Genomic DNA, 25,021 nt, shown 5'->3' with positions numbered 1-25,021 from the left:
ATATACAAATCAATCAACCCAGAGCCCACACTGACCCCTGCCTCCCCTATCAGGCTCTTATACTCTGGGCTACTATCCACCTGCTCTAATCACTCTGGGACTAGGTACCAGGCAGCCAAGGACAGGCCCTATGATGTGGAGCCACTGAAAATTATTCAAATTAGCCAATCAGAAACCTGTTTGCCCTGCCTTGTCCATTCCTTCCAGTGGAGACCACGAGGCAAGCTCTCGCCCACGTCTTCTCCTTGCTCTCTCTGCCTCCTGACCGACCCTGACCTCTCCCCGGGGGGCCCTGCCTGGCATGGCATGCCTCCTGTTTCCACGGATCTGTCAGTAGAAATGTCTTCCTTCATGACAGTCATTTCCTGTCTGCATGTCTTACCATGCCTGATTCAAACAAATTCCGGTAACCTTAAAACAGCTTGCATGTTTGAACCAATTTATAACATTACCAAATCTATCAGATTCCAGTTACAAATCTTCGAAAATCTAACAAAAAAAGTCAATTCATGAAAGTCACATTCAGATATTTTCTAGAACAGTGAAACAGTTTATGGTAATACCTTTGACATCTTTGACTTGGTATCAGTAATAAGGAAAGACATATTGTTGATTTCATTCTGCACAACGAAGTTCTGCTCTTCTCTTTTGAAATTCTGAGAAGTTGCAAAGGAAATTTCAGTTAAAACCACTTAAAGAAGTCTTTGTAATTAGAGGTTACACAGAACCTGCAAGTTTTTACAGAGATAAGTATTACTTTGATATATAAGAATTATCAAAAAAGGATACAAGTATTTCTTGAGTATCTAATGAGGGTACTTGGCTAGAAGCAACAATTCTGTGAACTAGATATGAATATGCACATTGCAAAGATGGGAAAACTAAGATTCAGAAAATTTCATTGCAAGATCACACGTTTACCAAGGAGTAGAATGAATATTCAAACGCCCGGTTAGCTGGTGAAAGGCATATACTGATTCCTGAGATTAACATAGACTTTCCGAGGACACATAGAACTATGATGTAACTTTCTATTCTGTCAGATTTTTTACCTGTTTTTAAAATACCATATCATTATTTATTCCCTTTTAATTTGGGAACATAAAAAGACTGGCAAAATCAATTTATCTTTAAATATTTGGGGAAAAACATAACACATTAGCCAATTTATGTTTATATTAATATATGCCCATGAGATTCAAAAGTACATATTCAGATATTTTTGCTTATTCTTGAAAGTATGATTAGACATTCATCTGAAAACCTACTGATTATGATAAATACTCTTGTTCCAAACTTTAATCTTGTACCTAAATCTAAAGACGCTTCTTCGGCATTTTAATGATTGAGGAAACTGAAGAGTTTCAGTTCTTCAAATAAAAATATGCAGTTTTTAGTAATTTTTTCCTGGGCTCCCCCTATTTTCCCATGAGGCATTCTAAGTGAAGTAACCCAACAGGGAAAACAACAGGCAAAAAGCAAAAATTCATCTTTGTTTTTTGGCAGCTCAAAATGGACTGATTTCTTCTGGAATTCATTTATTTATACATTCATTCATGTATGTATTTAGGGACAGGGTCTGGCTCTGTCACCCAGGCTGGGATGCAGCTGTGCAATGATAGGGCACTGCAGCCTCTAACTCCTGAGCTCAAGCAATGCTCCCACCTGTCACCGGACATGCATTATCTATCTATCTATCTATCTATCTATCTATCTATCTATCTATCTATCTATCTACATATCTAATCTATTTATCTTTTTCGAGTGGATTTTGAATTTTCCTTCAGAATACCTTGGATGATCTATTGCATCCCCCAAACATGAGTTACACAGGATAAATAAATTTGTATCTTTGTGAAGATACAAATTTGCATGTTAAGCAGCCATTATTTCATATATCCTTTCTGAGTGATTATGTTTTTAATGTATGTTTTTATATAAAGTTTGCTATTAAGTTTGACAGACTCCTCAGATGTAGGCAATAAATAATATTTGTCATCCCAAATATTAAATATGAATATTTAAAAAATATTATGTATTCAAAGTAATTTGATTTGTACAACAGTCTGATTAAGTAAACTGGTAAGATATCTCAGATGATAAAACTGAGGTTGAAATTTTTATTTTCTTTGTCTCTCATTTACAGAGTGGCATAGAATTATAATTGATATAAAAATTCTAAATTTTTAAAATAATTCAGGATAATCATCAATGCTCTTTTACCTATATTCTGCTAGTTACTGAAATAATGATAGAATACTATATGATTGTTATGATTAAAATCTTTTCCAGGTTTAAAAATACATAGTTCCACTTGCAATATACAAAATAGTGAAAATTCACCAAATACGTACTTTAGAAATTCTATCAACAGGACTGTCAGTAGAAAGAAGCTTTATTTTAAAACCCAACAGATTCTAAAATGTAAGCCAAACTAAATTCCTTAGGTGTAAAGTGTGTGAAGATAAAACAAATTTATGGAAGCAGTACCTTTACAAGTAAAATGAGTGTGTGTTATTGTTGGAAATTGCTAGTCTATTTAAGCACGTCTCAAACTGAGAACTGCAAATTAAGAGAACAAAATGCCGAGAGATAGGGAAAGCTAGATAGTAAAAATAGTACATCTTTATGTAATGTCAATATTAGTCTAAAATTTAGGGGCAAATTTAAAATACGTTTATGGAGTGCAATTAAAAATCCCTGTGATTTTTTTAAAGGATAAATTGCAAAACTCAAAAGAAGGTTTATATTCCCTCAAACTCCTCAGGGGAACCTATTCTCTCTCCTCAACTGTTACATGAAACCTAGGAGGCAAGTAAGCAGGTGCCTACAAACAGTAGGCGCGATCTGTCAATATTTTCACACTCACATGGGACTTCGACCAGTAGATAAACACTTCAGCCACCATGCGGAAGAGCTCCTCTGCTTCTGGGTTAGGCTCCTTTAGCCACTTTGCCCTGGATCACATAATAAATAAAGTGGTTTCTCAGCTACTCCTTAAAGTTAATTTAAAAAAAAAAAACCATCCCCCCAAACTTAAATGTACTGACCACAGAGCTCATGATGGTTTCAGCACAGCGTTGTAACATTTAAAAAAAAATTTAAACATCATAACTGTCAAACCGTTAACTTTTACAAGCAAAATCAGAATGAAACGGCCAACTTTGATTTTAAGGTGTTTTAATTTTAAGCCAAAAATTAACTTGCCTATAAACAGTTAATTATAATTACCAACAAGCTCACGGCCAAATAGTGAATGAAGCGATTCAACAAGGACATGCGAGCCAAGAAACGCTATGACTGAATTAGGGAAATTACTAAATTACTTTTGATCATACCTGTTATAGTCCACAAATCTAATCAAGAGAGGGTAGAAGGCGTAGAGATCTCTGGCCAGTGTGGTGAACTCATCTAGGATGAGGAGTTCAGCCTCCGACATGTCCCCCCTGGCCTCGGCTTTCAGGTGGTCTTCCTCAGACACCACCGTAGCTGCCTTTTTCTTGAGTTTCTCCATTAATGGCAAGAAGTGAGTTTTCAAGAGCTGAGGTTTCACTTTATTTATTATAGGCTGGGAAAACACTGTTTAAAGACAGACATTAGTATTCTGCTCTGTAAAACCATTCATTAAAATGATGATAGATTGTAATTATAATTGTAACATAATTAAAGCCTCCTTCTCCAGCACACGGCTTCCTTAAGGGTACAGCTCATGCCTCAGCCATTTTTCTAGTCCAAGTTCTAATTGCATAGCTGCTATTAAAAAAATGTTTACTGAGTTGAATTCAACGATCTTCCTTGTTTTTAGAATAGATAGCTAATTTAGAATGGAAAAAAAAAAGACTTTCACTCATTTTGGAAATCATTTTCACACAAGAAATAAAATTCCCAAATGGAAAAGGTTCCCCTAACCCTTAGAACTGGGACAAGCTCTGCTACATAATTACTATATGAGACTATATACAGTTATCTCATTTTAACTATCCCCATCCTTGGCCCAATGGAAGAGTTAGATTATATGGAACACTGCTCTCTTATTTAATAATAACCACAGTTGTTAATAATAGTTCTAAACTTCATTGGGCCATTTTTAAAATGACTTTTTTCCCCCTGAAAGTAACATATATGCACTGGGGAAAAGTATACAAGAGAAAAGTTAAAGTCAACCATAATCATCTACCCAAATTAATAAGTCATTGCTGCATTTGTCTGGAGTTTTAATCAGTAGATAAATTCATATACATATATTATACATATAACATTCTGAATTCATTGTTTTAAAAACTCTCCATTTTTCCCTTCATAATATGAGTATTTCCAGGGCATAAAACACTGTTGAACCTTCAACGTTTAAAGATGACATAGACATGGTGGCTCACACCTGTAATCCCAGCACTTTGGGAGGCCGAGGTGGGTGGATCACCTGAGGTCAGGAGTTCGAGACCAGCCTGGAGAACATGGTGAAACCCCATCTCTACTAAAAAAAAAAAAATTAGCTGGGCATGGTGGCAGATGCCTGTAATCCTAGCTACCCGGGAGGCTGAGGCAGGAGAATTACTTGAACCCGGGAGGCGGAGGTTGCAGTGAGCCAAGATCTCACCATTGCACTTTGGCCTGGGCAACAAGAGTGAAACTCCATCTCATAAACAAACAAACAAAAAACAAAATATGACATAATATTCTGGCATGTAGATGTATACAATTTATTTAGCCATATTCTGGTTATTGGGTACTTAGATTGCTTCTAACTTTTCAATACAAATAATGCAATAATTGTAGACATTAGACTACATTTTTTTGGTTTACCCTCCCTTCTCTTCACATTCTCTATATAACAGATGGCTACAAGTGGATTGCTAAAAGCTGAATGTTTTATTTTTGTCTCTGGCTATAAAATCATTAGTTTTTACTGCTGTGTTTATTGATTAATCTTACAGAGATTGACAAGTCAGAAAAATGTTTACTTAAAAGTAGTAACTATTTAACATATACCCAATGCCTGTTTTTATCTACATTAAAAAATAGCATGACAAATAATAATATTTTTGAGTAAAGAAAATATTAATAAAAATTGTGATGGGAAAATTCTAGTTTATATATTTAAAATTCTTTTGGAAATAAAACAGATTTCAGGGGTACAATGTCTTCTTCCAGTTCTTACCTGCTAGCCTCTTCATCCAGGCTCCCTCATCAATCCCCAAGTTATTATATATGATTTTCAATATGTTCCCTAGAAGTGTGTTCATGTGCTCTGAGTTCAGGGCTGTGCAGCACATCTCGGCCCGTTCTGGATTGTTCTCAGGTCCATGCTCCCACCAACGAGACATGTAGCTGCAAAGCATGGGCAGTATGACTTCCATGACATGTGGCATTTGAGTGTAGCGAATGCCGGACTCGGCTAATTCCACGATTTCTTCCATGAGTTTCTCCAAAGACGGTATGTTTGGACAAACATCTTCCACATTAGTTGGCAAACTGAGAGCTGGAGAAGTACATATTAAAATGGATTATATTCAAAGAAAGTACTGAGATGATATGGCGGACTTCCACAGGCAACTATTTCATTTTGGACTTCAAAACTTAGCAAGACGTGGCATGCCTGCAACTGGCTCCTTCTCCTGTGTTTCAAGGTAGCTATTTCAAAGCTTCTCTCTTTCCCCTAAGTTCCTACTGTACCGTCACTCCCAGAAAACAGCCATGCCTCCTACTTCACAGCAAACAAGAGTATCAAATATTTCCTCCTCTAACTTTGCTGCTCTCATGACCTACAAGCCATTTATGACTGGCTCCACCTTGGCCTCCATTCCCCGTTTTCGAGGAAGTTTTGAAGTCCCCCACTCACGGCTCCACCGAATACCTGATGCCTTGCTCAGACCTGTATTTTCAGCCCTGTAATACCTCCTACCCAGCAGATACTCAAATCTTTCCTGGATTACTTAGCTATCCAGGCACTCTCCGTCCTCAGGAACAAAGCTGCTTTTCACCGTGCAGCCAAACTGCACTTTTACAACTTATCTTTCCAACCGTTCAGTGGCATTTCATACCCCTGACCACATTCCCTTTTCCTAAAACTCCCTTCTTTCTTAACATTAATGTGCCCAGCCTTTTTGGCTCCCTCTGAATGTTGTCAGTGTCCTTACTGACTCTCTTCTCCTTGCTGAACTTTTTTTGTTGTTGTTGCTGAGACAGAGTCTTGCTCTGTTGCCAGGCTGGAGTGCAGTGGCGCGATCTTGGCTCACTGCAAACTGCCTCCCCAGTTCAAGCGATTCTCATGCCTCAGCCTCCTGAGTAGCCAGGATTACAGGCACACACCACCACGCCCGGCTAATTTTTGTATTTTTAGTAGAGACGGGGTTTCACTATGTTGGTCAGGCTGGTCTTGAACTCCTGACCTCGTGATCTACCCACTTCGGCCTCCCAAAGTGCTGGGATTACAGGCAAGAGCCACTGCGCCCAGCCCTTGCTGAACTTTCAAATGCTGATTATCTTTAGGAATCTATCTTTGATTCTCTTCTCTTTTTTGGTTTGCATGTTCATCTAGACAATTTTGGCCATTCTTTCTGCTATAAGCTAATATCTGTAAAGCCATGTTTCTTAAAAGCTGTTCTGACTCATCCTGGATGTCTCAAGCACAACTAAAACACAATGGATCTAAATTTAAACTTCTCTTTTTCTCTCCAGCCTATCTTGAGCATGCCCTAACTTGGTGGGGACATTATCTAGTCAGTCACCCAGAAGAGAAACCTGGGATTACGTCTAGGCTGCGATACTCCCTCATCTGCCACACAAGATGACTCTACCTCTAGGAGCTCTCACAATCAACACACATACACGCTGTCCAAGGGGCCTGCTCAGTCACCTTGCTCTTGAATTACCACATATGCTGATTGCTGCCCTATATGTATCATATCTCCCTCATCTATCACAGGGTACATCACACAGAATACCAAACAATAACATTTAAGAACAAACAAGATTGGATATAGTAAACTGAAACAGCTCATTAAAAATCACTATTGGACAATATGATAAATATCAAGTTTTAGCTTCATATCTCAAAGCACTGCACATGTTTCTGTGTTACCTGCTCTTTCTCGTGAAGACTTGGTATTGTAGATGGAGTAAATATTATGTTTGTCCAGATGAGTTTCCAAAAATGCTACAGGAAAAGCACCAGCAAAGGCAGCTAGACATTCTCCTAATGCAGAACGTTGCCTATAAGTGGAAAATGCTTATGTTTTAATGTCTTCCAAGTGAGTAACTAAAAAAGTCATATTACAATTAGCAAATTTAACCTAAAAGGAATGATAATATTGGTACTAATAAAATTAACTCCCAAATCCAATTTCTGTATTGCTAAACATCATATGCTTTCAATAGCAATATCCTCACCATTTGAAAAAAAGCTAAATTATCTGTTAGCAAAAAATTATCTGTCAACTTATTTCCTCATATCTGATTGGACTAGTCCTTTTATTTCATTAATTCACTTTAAAATTCTGTTTCGATTAGTGATTCTCAGACTGATTCTGATAATTTGTGTTGGCATTCTGGAAATATCAATTTTTCTTTTGGATGACTTATGTTAAAATATCTATATTTGTAGATATTTTAGAAAAAGTTCCACTGTAACTTTTTGTAAATATCTATTTTTTTCAAAATGTCTTTTCCTTACCTTTGAATTTTTTTTTGTTTCCCCAATCACTTTATAACTGCAAAATTAATTGCACAAAAAAGACTTAAAAAACAAGCCACCAAAAACCAAAACATTATTTAGAACCTAAAAAAGTGACCTCGAATTTTGTCCAGATAAATATATAGGCAAAAACAACAATGACAAAAACAAAAGCTACAGCAATAAGAAGGAATTAGAGGGTTTGAAAAACCAGATATTAAAATATTTTTAAAAATACTAACAATTCAGGCTATATGATATTGATTTAGTCATAAAAAATCAAATAATAGAACAGAATAGAAATTCTAAATGTAATCTAGTAAATACATTACTTTACATGATGGTTTTATTTTAAATCAGGGAATAAAATAAATAGTTAATAAATGATTATTTTACAAATGGTTGATGATTTTAAAAATTTAATTTGAATCCTACATAATACCCAAGAGAAATAAAATTCAGATATATTTCTAGAAAATTCCCTTCTTATCTCAGAGATGATCATTCTAGACATTCTCTACTTTCCTCGAGCTTTCCACACTTCTTTTCTCAGCCATCATCTGGCTTAGGACTCAAGGCATTCTTCATTGAGAAAACAGAAGCTACTAGACACAGACCTACCTGATATAGCTTCTACCTGTTTTCTGTTGCATAGAGAAAAGTTATAAGCTTCAAAAGTCGCCTTCTAAAAGACATTCTCGACTTCCTTGTTCTCTAAATTGTGTGATTATTCATAGGACAAACTATACCTTGCCACTATAATATTTATCAGTTTGCTTGTTTGTTTTGGTTTGGTTTCCTCTACCAGATATAAAACCTATGAGAGTAGAGAAGTATCTTGTTTATTTCTGTATCCTAGTATCTGGCATTTAACAAATATTTAGGACACAAACAATAGGATTATAAAGTTAAATATAAAGAACTGGAAGCATGAAAAGTCTAGGAGGATAAATGTTTGAAATTCTAACTGCTAAATGTGTAGTCTAAACTTATCGGAATAATAAAACTAAGGGGAAGAAACATACATGAAATAATTGATAGATTGATTATGTCAAAATTATATAAAATTTGATTATATAAAAATTCAACATTACCATGTCATAAAATGCTATCTGTATATAATTTTTATATATTTTATATATTTATATATGTTTTATGTATATATTTTATATATAAGCACTATATATATATAAAGGTAAAAAATGGTAAAACTCACAAAAACAGGAGAAATAGGCAAGAGGTTAATCATTTTAATGAACAAAAGCATTATTACAAATCAGCATGACAATACATTAATAGAAAAATAGATGCAAGATGAGAAAAGGCAATTCATAAAGAAACACAAATGACAAGGTAAACATGAAAAAAATAGCAAGTAGATGGTAATCAGGAAAGTGCACTTGAAAATATAAATAGGGATCTTATATTTTAACTATCACATACACAAGCACTAAAAAGAAAAAAAGATAATCTGAGTAAGGAACAAATGAGGAAATTAGCATTCACTTCTAAAACTTGAGAATGTAAATGGAATCGATTTTCTGAAAACAGTGAAATGAGTACCGTAATCCTGTAATACAGGCATACCCTTTGACCTATAATTCCAAATTCTGAGAATACAGCTAAGGGAAATAAGCATAAAAATACAATGGAATCTATGAACATAGATCTGGCATTATATATATTAGTGAAAAACAGAAAACAGCCAACATGTCAAAAATAAAGTCACATTTCAATAAATTATTATACTTCCTTAATATAGGTCATAACCATAAAAATAATATGAAAATTGAGTTTACTTAAAATGAAGGTAAAAAATGTAAAATGTTCAGAGTAAACCCAATTATGTTTTTCCATTGATCTAATTTGCTATTTTTATGTACAACTGTCATCCTATTTTAACTACTGTAGCTTTATAGGTTTTAATATTTGGTAGGCCAAATGAGTACCTGTTCATTACTCTTTTATTCCCCTGCAAATTCTATTAGCTAGTCTCATGGGTTTATTCTTTGAAATAAACTTTTGAATGATTTTGTGAAGTTGGAAAAAGCAAATTTCTGTAATTTGCTGTACTGAAATTGTACTGTAATTACAGGTTAATTTTGGGAGAACTTATATCTATTCATAATTAAATCTTCTATCAGAATATGTTTTTATTTATTCTGGCCTTTTAAAAAAACTTCCCTGTTTTTCTTCTCTGGTTCACAGAAATTTCTTACTAAAGTTGCCAGTGATCTCTTTATTTTAAATTTACTGGGGATACCTTTTCTTATGTTACCTATTCACATCATTTAACACTGCAAACCACTCCATCCTGAAACTTGAGAACATGAGAAAATAAAACTAGGTTTAATAACTGCTCGTACTCATGTTTACTTTGAATTTCTGATATATAATGAGAAACGATACTAGCAGGTGCTTTCATAAGACTCAAACACTCAGCTGAAACTTCACATTAAGTATAGTCTTTACCATTAGTGCTTTACCTTCTTTGCATAACTCCATTGTCCTTTATTATATCAATTCTTATTTTGTTTAAAGATTGTCTAATTACTTCCAAGGAATTTCAAAGGTCAATCCGGTTTAGTTTATAACTAGGAAACAGGTTATGAAATGAAGATTCTTGAAATAAATAGTTACAAAACTTGAAGCAGCAATTAATACAAAGTTAAACTTTAAACATTCTTACCTCTCCACGTAAATACTCTTGCTGGTTCCCAAAGCATATAAGCTAGTCAGAATTCTATAACAAGACACCTGGACATCTTCCACTAAGGAAAAAGAGAATCTCACTTGAAAGAAAAACCCACTTATTTATACATTGTCCTGAGAAAGCTTAAGCTATATACTATTCAGTTTAGGCTATATACTATTCATCCATAAAAAGAATGAAATCATGTCTTTTGCAGCAACATGGATGGAACTGGGGGTTGTTGTCTTCAGTGAAACAAGCCAGGCACATAAAGTCAAATATCACATGTCCTCACTTATAAGTGGGTACTAAACCATGTGTACACATGGACATAGAGAGGAGAACAATAGACAAGACTCAGAAGGGTGAGGGGGCAGGAGGGGGTGGATGATGAGAAATTACTTAATGGGCACAATGTTCATTATTTGGGTGATGGATGCCCTAAAAGCCCAGACAACTGTACTTGTAACCCGTAAATTTATACAAATAAAAATAACTAAACAAAAGGCACATCTGCTTTTTTTTTGAGATAGAGTCTTGCTCTGTCACCCAGGCTGGAGTGCAGTGGCAATACTGGCTCACTGCAACCTCCACCACCTAGGTTCAAGTGATTATCTTGTCTCGGCCTCCCGAGTAGCTGGGATTACAGGTGTGCACCATCATGCCCAGCTAATTTTTGTATTTTTAGTAGAGACGGGGTTTCACCATACTGGCCAGGCTGGTCTCGAACTCCTGACCTCAGCTGATCCACCCACCTCAGCCTCCCAAAGTGCTGGGATTACAGGTATGCGCCACTGCGCCCGGACTAAGCATGCTTTCTTAAAACAAAATTTAAAATAAACGTTCTGCCACTCGTAGTTGTGGCACCCACTGAGTAACTCAGCAGTTTTTGCACAGAGGTGCCCATCACCTGGGGAATGGACAATGCACGAGTCTGAGTTGGTGATTCTGCTCAACAAAGGCTCATGTCCTGAGCAGGGCAGTGGGGAGTTCAAACAGTTCATGCGTATTTTTTCCACGTAATCTTGGGCATTCTGTGTATAGTTTTATTAACTACTGAAAGCCAGCCCAAAACAGAAGATTAAAGCTTCCCTAAAAACTGTCAGAAACCTCTAAACAGAGGATATTTGAGCCACTCTAAAAGAACAATTATTTAGACACAGACTTTGTCTCAGTCGTCTTCACATTATTACATTGTCAAGCTTGGAGAAACAACCTACATTGACTCAGAAATAATTTGAAAACATTTACTGTTGCATGTTATATGGTTCAACTGCATTAAAACGTTTATGTGAAAAGAGGCAATGTAGAAATAGTGATCATTTCGAAACTTCAACAATGTGGAAGTCATTTTCTATAACCAGTACCTTACTGGTCCTCTTTGTGGGTCCATGTAATTCAGAGATCTATTTCTGTAAGAATGGTGTCTATCACTCAAATGTCAACCTATAACGTTTTGCAATAAAAAAGGCATTTTAACATGTAAACAGTGTTTTAGTAACCCAGATGTGGCTATTACTGTTTTTGATTGTACTACAGGGTATTTCGATTAAAAAAAAAAACTCCAAGATATAAATTTACATACATATTAGGTCTTCTCCGAACTGATGCTGGCCAATATGTTCAAATAATGACGACAGCATTGGCAGCAGGGCCACTGTGGTGTAATTGATAATCTGAGTAACCCCTTTGGGCTGGTTTCGGGTGTGAGTGAACTGGCCCTGCTTGAGGTTTTCCATGGTCTTCTCCAGATCCTCTGCAGCGTTGTCCAGAAAAGCTCTGAGTGCACTTTTAACACTCTCCAGGCCAGTCTTCATCACTGTCCTAGAAAGTAAATAAGGGAGGACTCGTATCTTCCAACAGGAACAAATGAAATATAAATGAAATGTGGTTCTCTTATGATGTTTATTTCTCCATTACTCTACCCACCTGGTAACCAACTTTTAAAATCAACTCTAAAACAAGTTTTTTCAATATACTTGAAGTTACAGCAATACTGCTCTGTAAATTATCTTTTCCAAATGCCTTCATAGTCAACTTATTAAAACCTTGCTGCAAAAGTCTGTGCTAATGCTGTATGCTTATCACTAATGGTCTCCAATTTAACTTACAAAACACAGCTTCTGAGTGAGTATAGTTAATCCGAAATCCAACAAAACTAGAATGTTTCCTGAGGCGATGGGTAGCAAAAAAAATTTCATGCCAGCTAAACCAACTCAACAAATGATACAGAATGTTTGTGTTTTAAGGTGTAGCAATCAAGTCTTTTCTAATGAAGCCGCTGAAGGCTGAACTTCACACCCTAATGCCACTATTTGTAGTAGGAAGTGAAGGTCTGTAATGGTGTCTCCTTTCTGTATTTATTATACAAAAGACCTTAAATGAAATCTTAAACACAAGAATGGATAATCAAAGAGTATTGTGGAATATTCTCTTTAGGAGACATTTATAAACTTTTATTTAGATTTATCCTAGATATAAACTACATGTATGGCTGAATCAATCATGCTAAATGAACTGATTTTGTATTTGGTCAACATGCTAGATTTCTGGTCAAGTTGACAGGGCAGAGTAGAAAGCACACAGATGGGAATTCGTCTACCTACACACTTAGTATGCAATCTTAAACATCACTTTATTCATCTGTAAAATGAGAATAAAACTCTGTTTCCTAGAAAGCCAAATGTTATTATGAATGTTAAGCACAAATATCATGCCTGGAAGCTAACAAGATCTCTAGAGTTGTCAGATTACCATTTTTCCTGCATGATACATTACCAATTCAACCTTTATGGTCCTAGCTGCTACAGAAATTACTTGACATTAAATAATAATCTATATATCATCATAGACATAAGCTGCCATTGTATTAATTTTAAAAAGTTTTTCTTTTCACCTACACTAAAGACTTTGTTACAAATCGAAAGAATAAAATCCAGACACCGGGTCCTTCTTAACATTCTTATATATATACATGTATCATTATTATAGTAATTTATTTAGGTAAAAATGTATCCATTTACCTTGCATCCAAAGTCTGACCCAAAATATGAAGACAGTTGACAATTGATGTTGCATCATTGCCTAAAGAGGAAACAAAATGCTGTATAAATTGCCCTGAGAATTTCTCAATGTTCTTCTTTTCTACCAATATTTGTGCTAGAAAAATTAGTCAATGACACAACAGTAAAAATTTAAAAGGTTTTTTAATAATCAAGTTTGAAATCATGCAGTTTTTCTGCTTAAAAGTGGTTATGCAAATGTAAGTAGAAAAGCAATAAAGCATGTCTCATCAAATAGCTGACATGCCCAAGAAGCATTCAAAAGCACTGCACCAGACTAAAAGAGTTTTAACCGAGGTTTTCAATAATCCCCTCTCCCTCCCATCTCATTGTATTTTTAAATCTTATTGTTTACAAACTTTTAAAGTCAGCTCATATCCTTTATGAAATAAGGTGGGCTTAAAGTTTAAAAATTTTAATTCCATTTTAATTGCACCAAAAATTTCTGCTTTCTTATTTCATCCCACTGCATTAAGATGAATTAATTTGCCTGAATTCCATTGCATGAAGGTAAATTAATTTCCTTGAATGTTATTGGTCTTTGGCAAAAACCAAAAAGCACCAAACCATCATGTAAAAAAAAATCAGACGCTAAAGAAGTTAAATAATACTCCTCTGAGATTTTGAGATGGTAGTAACTCTTCTTGAAAGTAATATAAAATTCACTCATTTTGATTGGCATATTTTACAAGGAAGTACAGAAATATGAGTGATAAAAGCATTACATATATTTTTCTTTGTAATGGGGATACAGAAAGCAAATAAAATGATGAATTCAAGGTAACAAAATAATTTGACCACTTACAATACAGTTTGACATGATCAGTTCCTCATTACACACACACACACACACACACACACACACACACAATCATCTCCTGAGTCCTGAGATTGACAACTATTATCTGAATGTAAGTTTTTGTAATACTGGTATATGTTATATTCTTTATACAAAAAGTAACCTAAAATGAATGACCTAAGTACACACTGAAATTAATAATTGTATTAGAACATGGGCAAGCCAGTTTAGTGATATGATACAAATAAGAAAAAATAAGGTATTTATTACTGAGATTCTGAGTTATTTATGAAAATATTCCCTCATCTTGTGCTTCAAGTCTCAGAATTCCTGGTAATAATGAAGACAAAATGAGCAGAATGGTAGGATTTTTTATTTTCCTGTCCATTGGCAGATGCCAGCTCTGGGGCTTCTCCTGGAACTCTTAGAAGTATTCATTTGACGATTAACTCACTTAACAAATAAAGATTAAAACCAGGCACTCTCAAATTTCCAGTAATGAACAAAATAGTCCTTATGGTACTTGCATTTTAAAGGGGGATATAGATAACGAATCAGTAAGCAAAAAAAAAAAAAATCATTTAGCAAAATATCAGCATATAACATAATAGCAGGCCACAGTTAAATATATATAAAAAAATTTGTTATATATAAAAAGATTATATATAATTATATTATATAATATATATTTCTATAAATATATATCATATAATATATATTTACATAAATATATATTATATAATTATATGTAATATAATTATATAATATATAACATATAATATATAATATGCAATTATATATTATATAAATATAAAGTATATTATATATATATACATATATATATATATACACACACACACACACACACCCCTACAGAAACTGGGTAGAATAACAGGGATAGTGCTCATGAGTCCTTCCTGGAGGCGGCATTTGAGCAGAGGTTGGAATGACATGAAGAAATAAACCATCCATGTATCTGAGAAGGAGATCCAGGTACAGGGAAGAGCACATGCAAAGGCTCTGAGGCAAAAAATGAACCTGGTGTCCCAAGCAAAGAGGGTCAAGTGGCTAAAGGGGTCAGAGCAAGAGGAAAGAAGCAGAGTGTGAGTTGGAGAGGTTGGGAGAGGTCAGGTTCTAGAGCTTGGTTAGAGCAAGCCCTTGGATTTTCAGTGCGGTAGGAAGACATTCTTAGGTTTTGAGCAGGATGGGATATGATACGATTTATATTTTCAAAGAATTAATTCCCTATGTGGGAAATTCTGGAAGAGCAAGAGTGGAAGATAATTAGGGACCTACTGCAGGAACGGAATCAGTTCACTGATGATGGTGAATTCAGATTAGGATATCAGTGGTGAAGAACTTGAGAATATATATATTTGAAGGATTTACTTATGGACTGAATGTGAGGTGGGCGGGAAAGCAGTCAAGGATAACTCTAAGGTTTTCTGCCTGAGTAATTAGGTGAAAGGTGGCACCACTGAATGGTGCAGAAAGAGAACGAGAAGAAGCAGACTGTGGGAGGAACGGGATGCGGCGGGGGGTGGGGGATGGGGTCCTGACCCTTGCTTTGCACGTATTAAGTGTGATGGGCCTATTAGTAATTCGGGTAAAGATGTAGAATAGGCAATTGATTGAAAAAAAAAAAAAAAGTCTGCAGTGCAGGGAAGAGATCTAAGCCAGAGCTATACGCTATACACATGGGCATTGTAAACATACATTTAATTCTAAACATCGTGGGTCTACATGAAACTAGCCAGCATGAATATAAGGAAGAAGAAAAAAGGCCTAGGGCCTCCAGTGTTTGGAGGCAGAGAAGATAAGAAAGATGCAGTATAGACAATGGGAAAGAGAAGGCCCATGAGGAAGAAGAGATCCAGTGCAACCTATATGAGTCCTATGCCACTATTAATCAGCCCCAAATCAGAGAGGCAGGTCCTTCATTTTTCCTAAACACTCAGTTGTCTGTCCCTTTCCCTTCCAATCTGCTCTTATTATAGATTATCAGTGTTTGTACTTGGTACTGAGTTTTCCTGTGCCCTTTTCCATGAGGGGTGGCCAGGGATACTTTAAACTTCTATTAATATAAGCTTGACAGGCTGGGATTTTTGTTTGCTTTGTTCCCTGCACCTAGAATAGTGTCTGACATACAGCAGGCCCTTAAAATATTTGTGGACTGACTCTGGGATGTAAGAAGAGTAGGAAACAGCACCAGGAGCCAGACAAATTCTGTGGGTTGACTGAAACTGTGTATTGGGAATATGAAATTTCTGTGATTGCTAAAGGAATAAACTAAACTCCACACATTTTTACATTTTGGTAGACCCCTTTTAGACATAGCACAACTTTAAATAGAAACACCTCTATGTAAAAAATGGGAAAGGGACTCTAAGAAGGCAGAAAAAGTAGAGTCTTCAATATTCTAATTTGTAGACCAGGCAAAAGTGTCAATCCCATTAGCATGTGTAAGAAGCCTAAAATAATGTGAGTCTTGAAGAGGTAAAGCATGTGGTAAGGCTTTTCAATAAAATAATGACTTAAATATTGTCCTTCTTAAAGCTATCCAGATTACCATAATCAGAAATGTCAATCACGGTATTAGGAAGAACAGGAAGGGCCAGTAGAGTTTTGTAAGATGATAAAACTTTCAGGTGGCAACTGGATTTTTATGTACTTAAGTTTACATCATTGCTTCACTGCTCTGGGTGGCGAAAAAACCAAAATATCGATACTTTTCAACTCACAGTATTTCAAGGACCCAGCTATTTCCCTTGTCCTCAGATACACACCTCTCATCACCTCTGAGCACTCAGGGAAACAATGATAGATTGCCTATTTGTCCTTAAGATTGTGTATTTATATCAGTGCATCAAGGTGGACGTAAACATAAAAAGTACATAATTAAAATAATAACTTACACCTGGGTCTAATAACAATAGGGACAACATTGGGTTTTAAAAAAATTATAACAACTCTCATATATGACTCTCTAAATAATAAAAACAACAAATTACATAATATAAATATAAATAATTTTTGCATATTAATCCCAAATTGTTTTTTTAAATAAAGTTTCTATAACTCAGGAATTCTCAATGTTAAATTTGACATATCATATGCCAGTTCTGTTTTATAATCTGATATGCTGAGAATTCACAGAATGTTGACTTCTCTCTCTTCTGGAAACAGTGATAGCAGTCATTGTACTTTTTATTTTTCTCTACTTTTCTAATATTGTATTCTTTTCTCTGAAGAAATGATTAATCTTGGCAGAATTCTATTAATAATGTGAAATACCACTGTGCCAGAACTTATAAATTTCTCTCACAATTATGAGGGAATAGAGAGAAATTGAAGAGTGTCAATGACTTTGTTATTTCTAAAGTCTGTGATATTGAACAGAGTAAAATTATTGGTTCCCTAATTTGGTGAGGAGTTTCAGTCAAACTGAGGACATATTTTGAATAACTACATATTCTATTCATTTTTCAAAGCCAGGAAATTCTCCTATAATGCTATGTTCAACTGAAAGAATTATCTGTATCGCTCTAATACTATGTTGATCTAATGCTATGTATACTTTATTACTTTCATTATAGGCATCTAATTCCAATATTTCTGAACTTCTCTAAAAAATAGGATTTTTTACAGTATATATAATAAGTTAAATCCAGGAAATAGTTGTTTTTGCCATGCATATTCTCATAGTACTACAGAATTTTTAAATTAGAGAAAGATCTCAATGATCCTCCAGCTATGAATAACAAGGATAAGAAAATAGTTACAGATTGCGCATGATTGAACAATTACATTCTCAACTTAATGGCACACTGAATCCTCAAATATGCTTCTATCCGCAGTGATTCTGAGTACTTTAAGTAATTTCTCCTTTTTCTTTTTTTTTGAGAGGGAGTCTCGCCGTGTCGCCCAGGCTGGAGTGCACTGGCATGATCTCGGCTCACTGCAAACTCCGCCTCCTGGGTTCACGCCATTCTCCTGCCTCAGCCTCCCGAGTAGCTGGGACTACAGGCGCCTGCCACCACGCCCGGCTAATTTTTTGTATTTTTAGCAGAGACGGGGTTTCACCTTGTTACCCAGGATGGTCTCAATCCCCTGACCTTGTGATCCGCCCGCTTCGGCCTCCCAGAGTGCTGGGATTACAGGCATGAGCCATCGCACCCGGCCAATTTTTCTTTTATTATATGTGTCCTATCAAACACAAGCATAATCTGAGCCTTGTTAGAGATAACACAAACATATTAATTTTCTAATATAATAACTTCTGAGATAAGACAGAAATCATCATTTAAATACGTCAGTGTTTTTTGGGAGAGATATTAGAAGTATCAACATAAACTTAATCCACTAATTTATTGATTAGGTAGAAATAAGAGTTGATAGGCTCCATTGTATTACTTTACTTAGTATCTACTTTTAAAACTCTTCCAAACGTAACATTAAGATTTATCTACTGGTATAAGTCAGGCATACTCACCTAGAAAAAAACTGAATATTTTAACAACAGCTACTGTTTCATGTTCAACACATAATAATATTTATCTTGTTTAATACTCCTGTAGCTAATATTGGAGTTGTATTAATGATGTTATACATTGGGTTCTAGGTCAGTATTATGCTCATTGTATTACAAAATGCTGGCTTTTTGTAATAACATCAGGTATTCCTAGATGTACCTATGTGATTAATTCACAAATTCTCCACTAACTCTGAGGAGTGTCCAGATCATTCAATGTCTCACTAGGATGTTAAAAAGGCACCAGAAAACTGGAAAGTAGAAAAGGCCTATAAGTGACAAATATTTCGTGCCCGCCTTTTCAAATAGTTCCTGGAACTGAAAGGATAACTGCTGGTTGAGTTTCATGATCTTATTATTTTAAGGGTCATTAATTATGTGTTATTTTCTTTTCACTGTAAGTGGCCTAAGTGTTTTCATGGACCTCTTAAGGAATAAGAGAAAAAAAAAAAAAACATTATTCTCACCAATTGTAGGATAATTAGGTACTACATTTTTTTAAACAATCTCTTAAGCAAAATAAACAAAGGAAAACTGTGTCATTCGTGAATGTAAGAAAATTTCCACGTTCTTAGCACTTGTCTCATAGTAAGTGTCTGCGTACTTATCTACCTTCTCTATTAGACTATAGGCTTCTTGAAGGCCGGACCTGAATGGCTCGTTCATTCATTCATTCATCATATATTCATAAAATATTTACTGTGTGCCAGACTTCCTGCCAGGCACTGAGAATGCAACAGGAAGACCTCACAGAGCTGAGAGTTTTTGCGAGAGAAGAGAGATATTAATCTGGTAAGCACACCATCAGTGACATGGAGGAAAAGTACACGGCACCAGAGACTATTATAATAGTAGGAGGACGGAGTATTATCAAGGAGGTCAGGGAAGCCTTTCCTGAGACAGTAATATTTGGATTGAAGTCTGAAGGATGGATAGTTTGTTATGAGTGTGAAGGATTGAGGAGATGAGTAATTACGTGTCAGGGTCCTTTACTCAGGCGATAATTACAGCATGTGCAAAAACCCTGGGCAGAAAGGAATCTAACACATTCAAGAGGCAGAGAGAAGGCCAAGGAAGCTGAAGAAGCATAGGGAGGAGGAGAGACTAGGCTGGGACACAAGGACAGAGTGGCCCATGGGGAATGGAGGGTGAAACACTAACATGGCTAGGTTAAGAAACGTGCTTTCTATCCTAAAGCCATGGGAAGCCACTGAATATGCAGGAGTGTAATCGGAGAAGTGTGTTTTGAGAAGATTTGATAAGATCATCGTGGAACACAGTTGAGAGAAGCAGGAGGGGATTCAGAGAGAATGGTCAGTATGCTCCTGCAATAGTACAAGCGAAAGATGTTTGCATATTGGTCTGGGTTCCGGAGTGGAAAGAGAAATCAATCTTCATTTTCCTATCCTTATATCTTGAGTGAATGCCTTTCACATGGCAGACATACAATACATGTTTATTGAATGAATGCATAAAATGAGTATAATTAAGGCATTCAATTTATTTTCACATGTAAAAAGAAAACCTTTAAGGTGCTCTGATAAGCACCACCTGTGCCACCATCATTATTACTGTTGGACTCTTAGTTATCAGATGCTGCTTCCTCTAAAAATGATTGAAAGATTCTAACAGACTGTAATAGAAGGGCTGATGTATCCTCTAACTGCCTTGAAAATAGTAATCAGAATTTCTAGGTAGCAAAAGTCAGGGGTAACTCTGGGAATCAAAGCACTGTTTCTTTAGTCAACACTGGTCCTTGAAAATGGCAAATGATAAGGATATCACTTGTCAACCTGCCTACGTCCTATTTATGTCCTACCTGGATTTCCAAAATTCGTTATGTGCACCAACTTATAATCACTAGCAAGCATTTCAGAATTCAAACAGGGAAGCCTATATTTAGACAAGATGCTATTTTCTTTCTTTTTCATTCCATAAATTATTCTAATTGATTCATCAGAATTCTATGGGTAATACCACTTGTCTTCCTTTTTAAAAAGCTTAGCTTTTTAAACATAAAATAAAATGGTTTAAATGTCTCAAAAATAATAGATGAGGCATAAAAACACTATTATCTTAATTCCTGTATAGTGTCCATCAATGCAGAAGAAATATTTTAAAGTAGATAACAGAAAATATAAAAGCCAAAGTTTTGAGAATCCTCATTTCATATGTCAGAAAAATATTTCAACCACAGGCGAGGTTTGGAGATATAATTACAATGTGGCAGCCAACCTAGAATAAATATTCCATTACCCATCAAACTCTGCTCACCACAATTACTACCACCAGAACATGTATTTTGTCTCTTCATTTTTTTTAATGCTCCTGTCTTGTCTCCACTTTCTGACATATTTAAGGTTAACATGTATCTTTCTACATCCTTACCTTCTCTGATCATCACAAAACTCAAGTATTTTCTTGTTAACCTCAACTTTCAATTCTGTCTTAATTTACTCTTAGGTTTAGGTCATGAAAAAATCTTTAAACCAAGATAGTACAGGAAATACAAGACAGTACAGAGAATACGTGAAGCTTAAATGCTTAAGACTTAGAGATTTGGCCAGGCCTGGTGGCTCACACTTGTAATCCCATTGATAATCAATGTATTTCCTACCAAAATGCAAGAAAATGATAAAAGTAGATTGAAAAAAAATAGATTAATATGACCATATACAAACAAGCACTGCATATATGCTACTGGGTCTCTCTGTTTGGAAAAATCCACACTGGCATAGCCGATAAATCAAAAAGTAAATAGTTGGGTTATAACACTTCTGATTCATTCTGGAAATGGGTGTATTATAAAGGCTTTACTGTGTGTATTTTTGTGTGTGTGGTGTGCAATGTTGGCTCACTGCAACCTCTGCCCGCCAGGCTCAAGCAATCCTCCCACCCCAGCCTCCTGAGTAGCTGGGACCAAAGGTGTATGCCACCACACATGGCTAATTTTTTGTATTCTTAGTCGAGATGGGGTCTCGCCATGTTTCCCAGGCTGGTCTTGAACTCCCGAGCTCAAGTGATCTGTCCGCCTTGGCCTCCCAAAGTGCTGGGATTCCAGGCGTGAGCCACTGTGCCTGGCCCTGTGTGTGTATTTTAAAGGGCTAAGTCTACTAGTTTAGTATGTAATTTATGTAAATAAAGTATAATAAGCTTTAGATAAGTTAATAAAATCTAATAATTTTAATAAGACTAGAAACATCTTATATGTGAAAACTATAAGGTTACACTTTACATAGCACTTTAACATGAATTATTTCACACAAAATCGATCTCTAGGTTTATTAGGTATTTTAGCCCACTTTAACAATGAAAAAATGCAGGTTCAGAGAATTTAAGTCCCTTGTCCAAATCATTCAGCTGTTAAGTTAGAAAAATAGGACTTACAGCTAGGTTTTCTGATTCCAAACCGACTATTCTCTCTAGGATGTCATATTAGCATCTACAGCCCATAATATGTGACGTTTAAATACTATACCAATACCCATAATATGTGAAACTTAAATGCTTAAGACTTAAAGATTTGGCCAGGCACGGTGGCTCACACTTGTAATCCCAGCACTTTGGCAGACCGAGGTGGGCAGATCACCTGAAGTCAGGAGTTCGAGACCAGCCTGGCCAACATGGTGAAACCCCGTTTCTACTAAAAATTAGCCATGTGTGGTGGCGTGCACCTGTAATCCCAGCTACTTGGGAGGCTGAGGCAGGAGAATTGCTTGAACCTGGGAGGCGGAGGTTGCAGTGAGATGAGATCTCACCATTGCACTCCAGCTTGGTGGGCAACAAGAGTGAAACTCTGTCAAAAAAAAAAAAAAAGACTTAAAGATTCTAATAATTTGGCAAATCTGTACTAGATGTTTGATTAATAAAGCCATGTTGAAGTTTATATTTTATAGGCAAATATCAAAGCAAATTTGAAACAATAACATACACTTTAATAATATAAAAATGTGCAAAAATGCGCTTTGAGATATAAAGAAAACATACCAGGTCTCCAATAAATTCCCCTTAAAAATAAAAATAATAGTATTAAAAGGCTAAGGGATGAAACCACAATGTCTAATTGAAATACTAGGACCACACAAGGAAGGAACTAATGTTAAGGTCTAGTTTTTCACCCCTAACAAGCATGGCAAACTGTATTACACATTTATCTTCAATAACCAAACTTAAATGATATATTCAACAAAAATGGAATTTCAAGAACAGCTGAAAAGAATCCATAGAATGGAGTCTACATATAGTTCCTCTGGAGACGGTTATAATTTGAAAAATGACACAAGGGAGGCTCCTGGCATGTTGAAAACGTTCTATGTCTTGGCCTGAGCTATGATTAAATGGTTGTATATGCATATATATTTTCATCAAGTTGTTTTTTTTTTATTTGCTTGTATTAGAGACAGGGTTTTGCTCTGTTTCCTAGATGAGAGTACAGTGGTGTGATCATAGCTCACTGCTACCTCAAATTCCTGGGCTCAAGTGATCCATCCATCTCAGCGTCCTGTGTAGCTAAGACTATAGGTGTGCACCACTGCACCTGGCTAATTTTTTTTTTTTTTTGTAGAGGCAAGGTCTTGCTATGTTGCCCCAGCTGGTCTTGAACTCCTGTCCTCACCACAACATCCCAAAGTGCTGTGATACAGGCATGAGCCAACACACCTAGCCAAGTTGTTCTTAGGATTTTGTAGTTCAGGTATGGAATACCTCAAAAAAATTTTAAAGGAAATTATATGAGGTATAACAGGAAAAGAAGGATATACAATAAGTAGGAAGTTAGAAATAGCACCATAGAAAGTATTATTATGCTCATTAATAAGACCGCAAAAGGGCAGCTGATATGTATAATTAGATAGCACTTGCTGAAGACAAATGAGGAATATTTGAATCCACTGTTATTCTGAGAAGGTTAAAGAGTGTATGAAAATCCTGCCTGAATAAGCCCATGAAAATATTTCTCTGTTGAAGAGAAGTTAAACAAAAGTCAGTGAACTAGAAATTATTCTAAAGATAACTGCCCCATTGATTTTAAATAACTGAAATATTAATGTAAAAACTCAGGCAATTTTAATGAAATATAAATTTTCATTACTAAATTTAAGAGCACCAAATATTGGATATAATACTAGAAACCAAATATAGCAATAACCTACTATATCCAGAAATTATTATTTCTCAAAAAATGTAATGTGAAGAACTTATTTGTGCATATGTGTGTGTGTATATATATATATATGTATATATATATACCCATTCCTCAGTTTAACTGTGACTTTGTAGAAATGACTTAATTTTTTTAATCCTTAGCTTTTCCTGTAAATAGAATTGAACTTATAATACCTCTAGCAATACATTCAATGTTTTATTACTAAAGTTACTCCAAGACTGTCTCAAAACCTAGAGAGCAAAGGGTTCACATTTTCTTTGGCAGTTTATAAAATCGGATGCAGGAAAGTGTGAAACACAAATTCCACCAGCCACTAAAGATTCTAAAGCCCCACGGCAGGGAAAATCTGCGGAAAGTGAGTGCCCACCCTGCATGGCTGTCCGGAAGCAGGTGCTCTGGAACATGGACTCCAGCTAGGTGAATTCTCAGAAACAAACAGAAACTGACTCTGGAGTGAGTGGTGCTAGAAAAGCCACTCTTGCCAAGTGAAGCTCCGAAGCTCCTTGGCTTCAGTGTCTTGACTATGACGTTCCAATGTTTGGAATGCAGAAGACATGCAAATCTGTAGTCAAGAGCATTAAAAAAAATAAGTGCAGTTTAAAATTTTGATTTATAACAGCTCATTATTTAATCTATCAGAGGTAACCAAACACAAATCCAAGGGCCTGGCTTTGTTTTGTTTTTACCCCTGAGATAAAATACGGCACAGCCTGCCATTTTCATTCATTTGCTCTTTAATAATAGTCTTTTTACTTTCAGTTATGCTTTGGACTAGTGTAAAAAAGATAGAGTCCTCAATTTCACCATACATAATGCTATTTATGAACAACCTCGAGGACCTTATCTTGGCCTGCAACGACCATGCATGCAGCCATGCAAACATGCATCCATGCAACATAGCAGCACACAACACAGTGCAAAAATGGCAAAGAAAACCAAGTGATGGCCATGCTTGTATTTTTTCAAGGGTCTCCTTACCAAATAGTGAAATCCTATGCCTGACAAGAACTCCAAGTTTGCAGAATAGGCTGAAGACAAAAGAAAAACAAAAGAGAAAAGGGAAGGGGGAAGGGAAGGTAGAAAAGACAGGGGGAAATTAAA

At 35.7% G+C, this 25,021-nt stretch overlaps 1 protein-coding gene across 3 annotated transcripts in view; it reads right to left on the bottom strand.

Moving 5' to 3' along the window:
• Positions 1-25,021, bottom strand: part of RYR2 (ryanodine receptor 2) — a 790,171-nt gene that overhangs the window by 122,031 nt on the left and 643,119 nt on the right. For all 3 annotated transcript variants that reach the window (XM_063708024.1, XM_063708025.1, XM_063708026.1), the window contains exons 62-70: positions 24,899-24,948; positions 13,388-13,448; positions 11,950-12,188; positions 10,362-10,443; positions 7,082-7,212; positions 5,159-5,479; positions 3,339-3,579; positions 2,870-2,957; positions 564-656 (exon numbers count right to left, since the gene is read on the bottom strand). In XM_063708024.1, coding sequence (XP_063564094.1) covers positions 564-656; positions 2,870-2,957; positions 3,339-3,579; positions 5,159-5,479; positions 7,082-7,212; positions 10,362-10,443; positions 11,950-12,188; positions 13,388-13,448; positions 24,899-24,948 — 1,306 coding nt within the window. The remainder of the gene's footprint in view (positions 1-563; positions 657-2,869; positions 2,958-3,338; positions 3,580-5,158; positions 5,480-7,081; positions 7,213-10,361; positions 10,444-11,949; positions 12,189-13,387; positions 13,449-24,898; positions 24,949-25,021) is intronic.

Source organism: Gorilla gorilla, chromosome 1 (genome assembly GCF_029281585.2).
Source record: "Gorilla gorilla gorilla isolate KB3781 chromosome 1, NHGRI_mGorGor1-v2.1_pri, whole genome shotgun sequence".
Lineage (NCBI taxonomy): Eukaryota > Metazoa > Chordata > Mammalia > Primates > Hominidae > Gorilla > Gorilla gorilla.
Note: the sequence above shows the minus strand (reverse complement) of the source record. Positions and strands in the feature narration are given on the sequence as shown.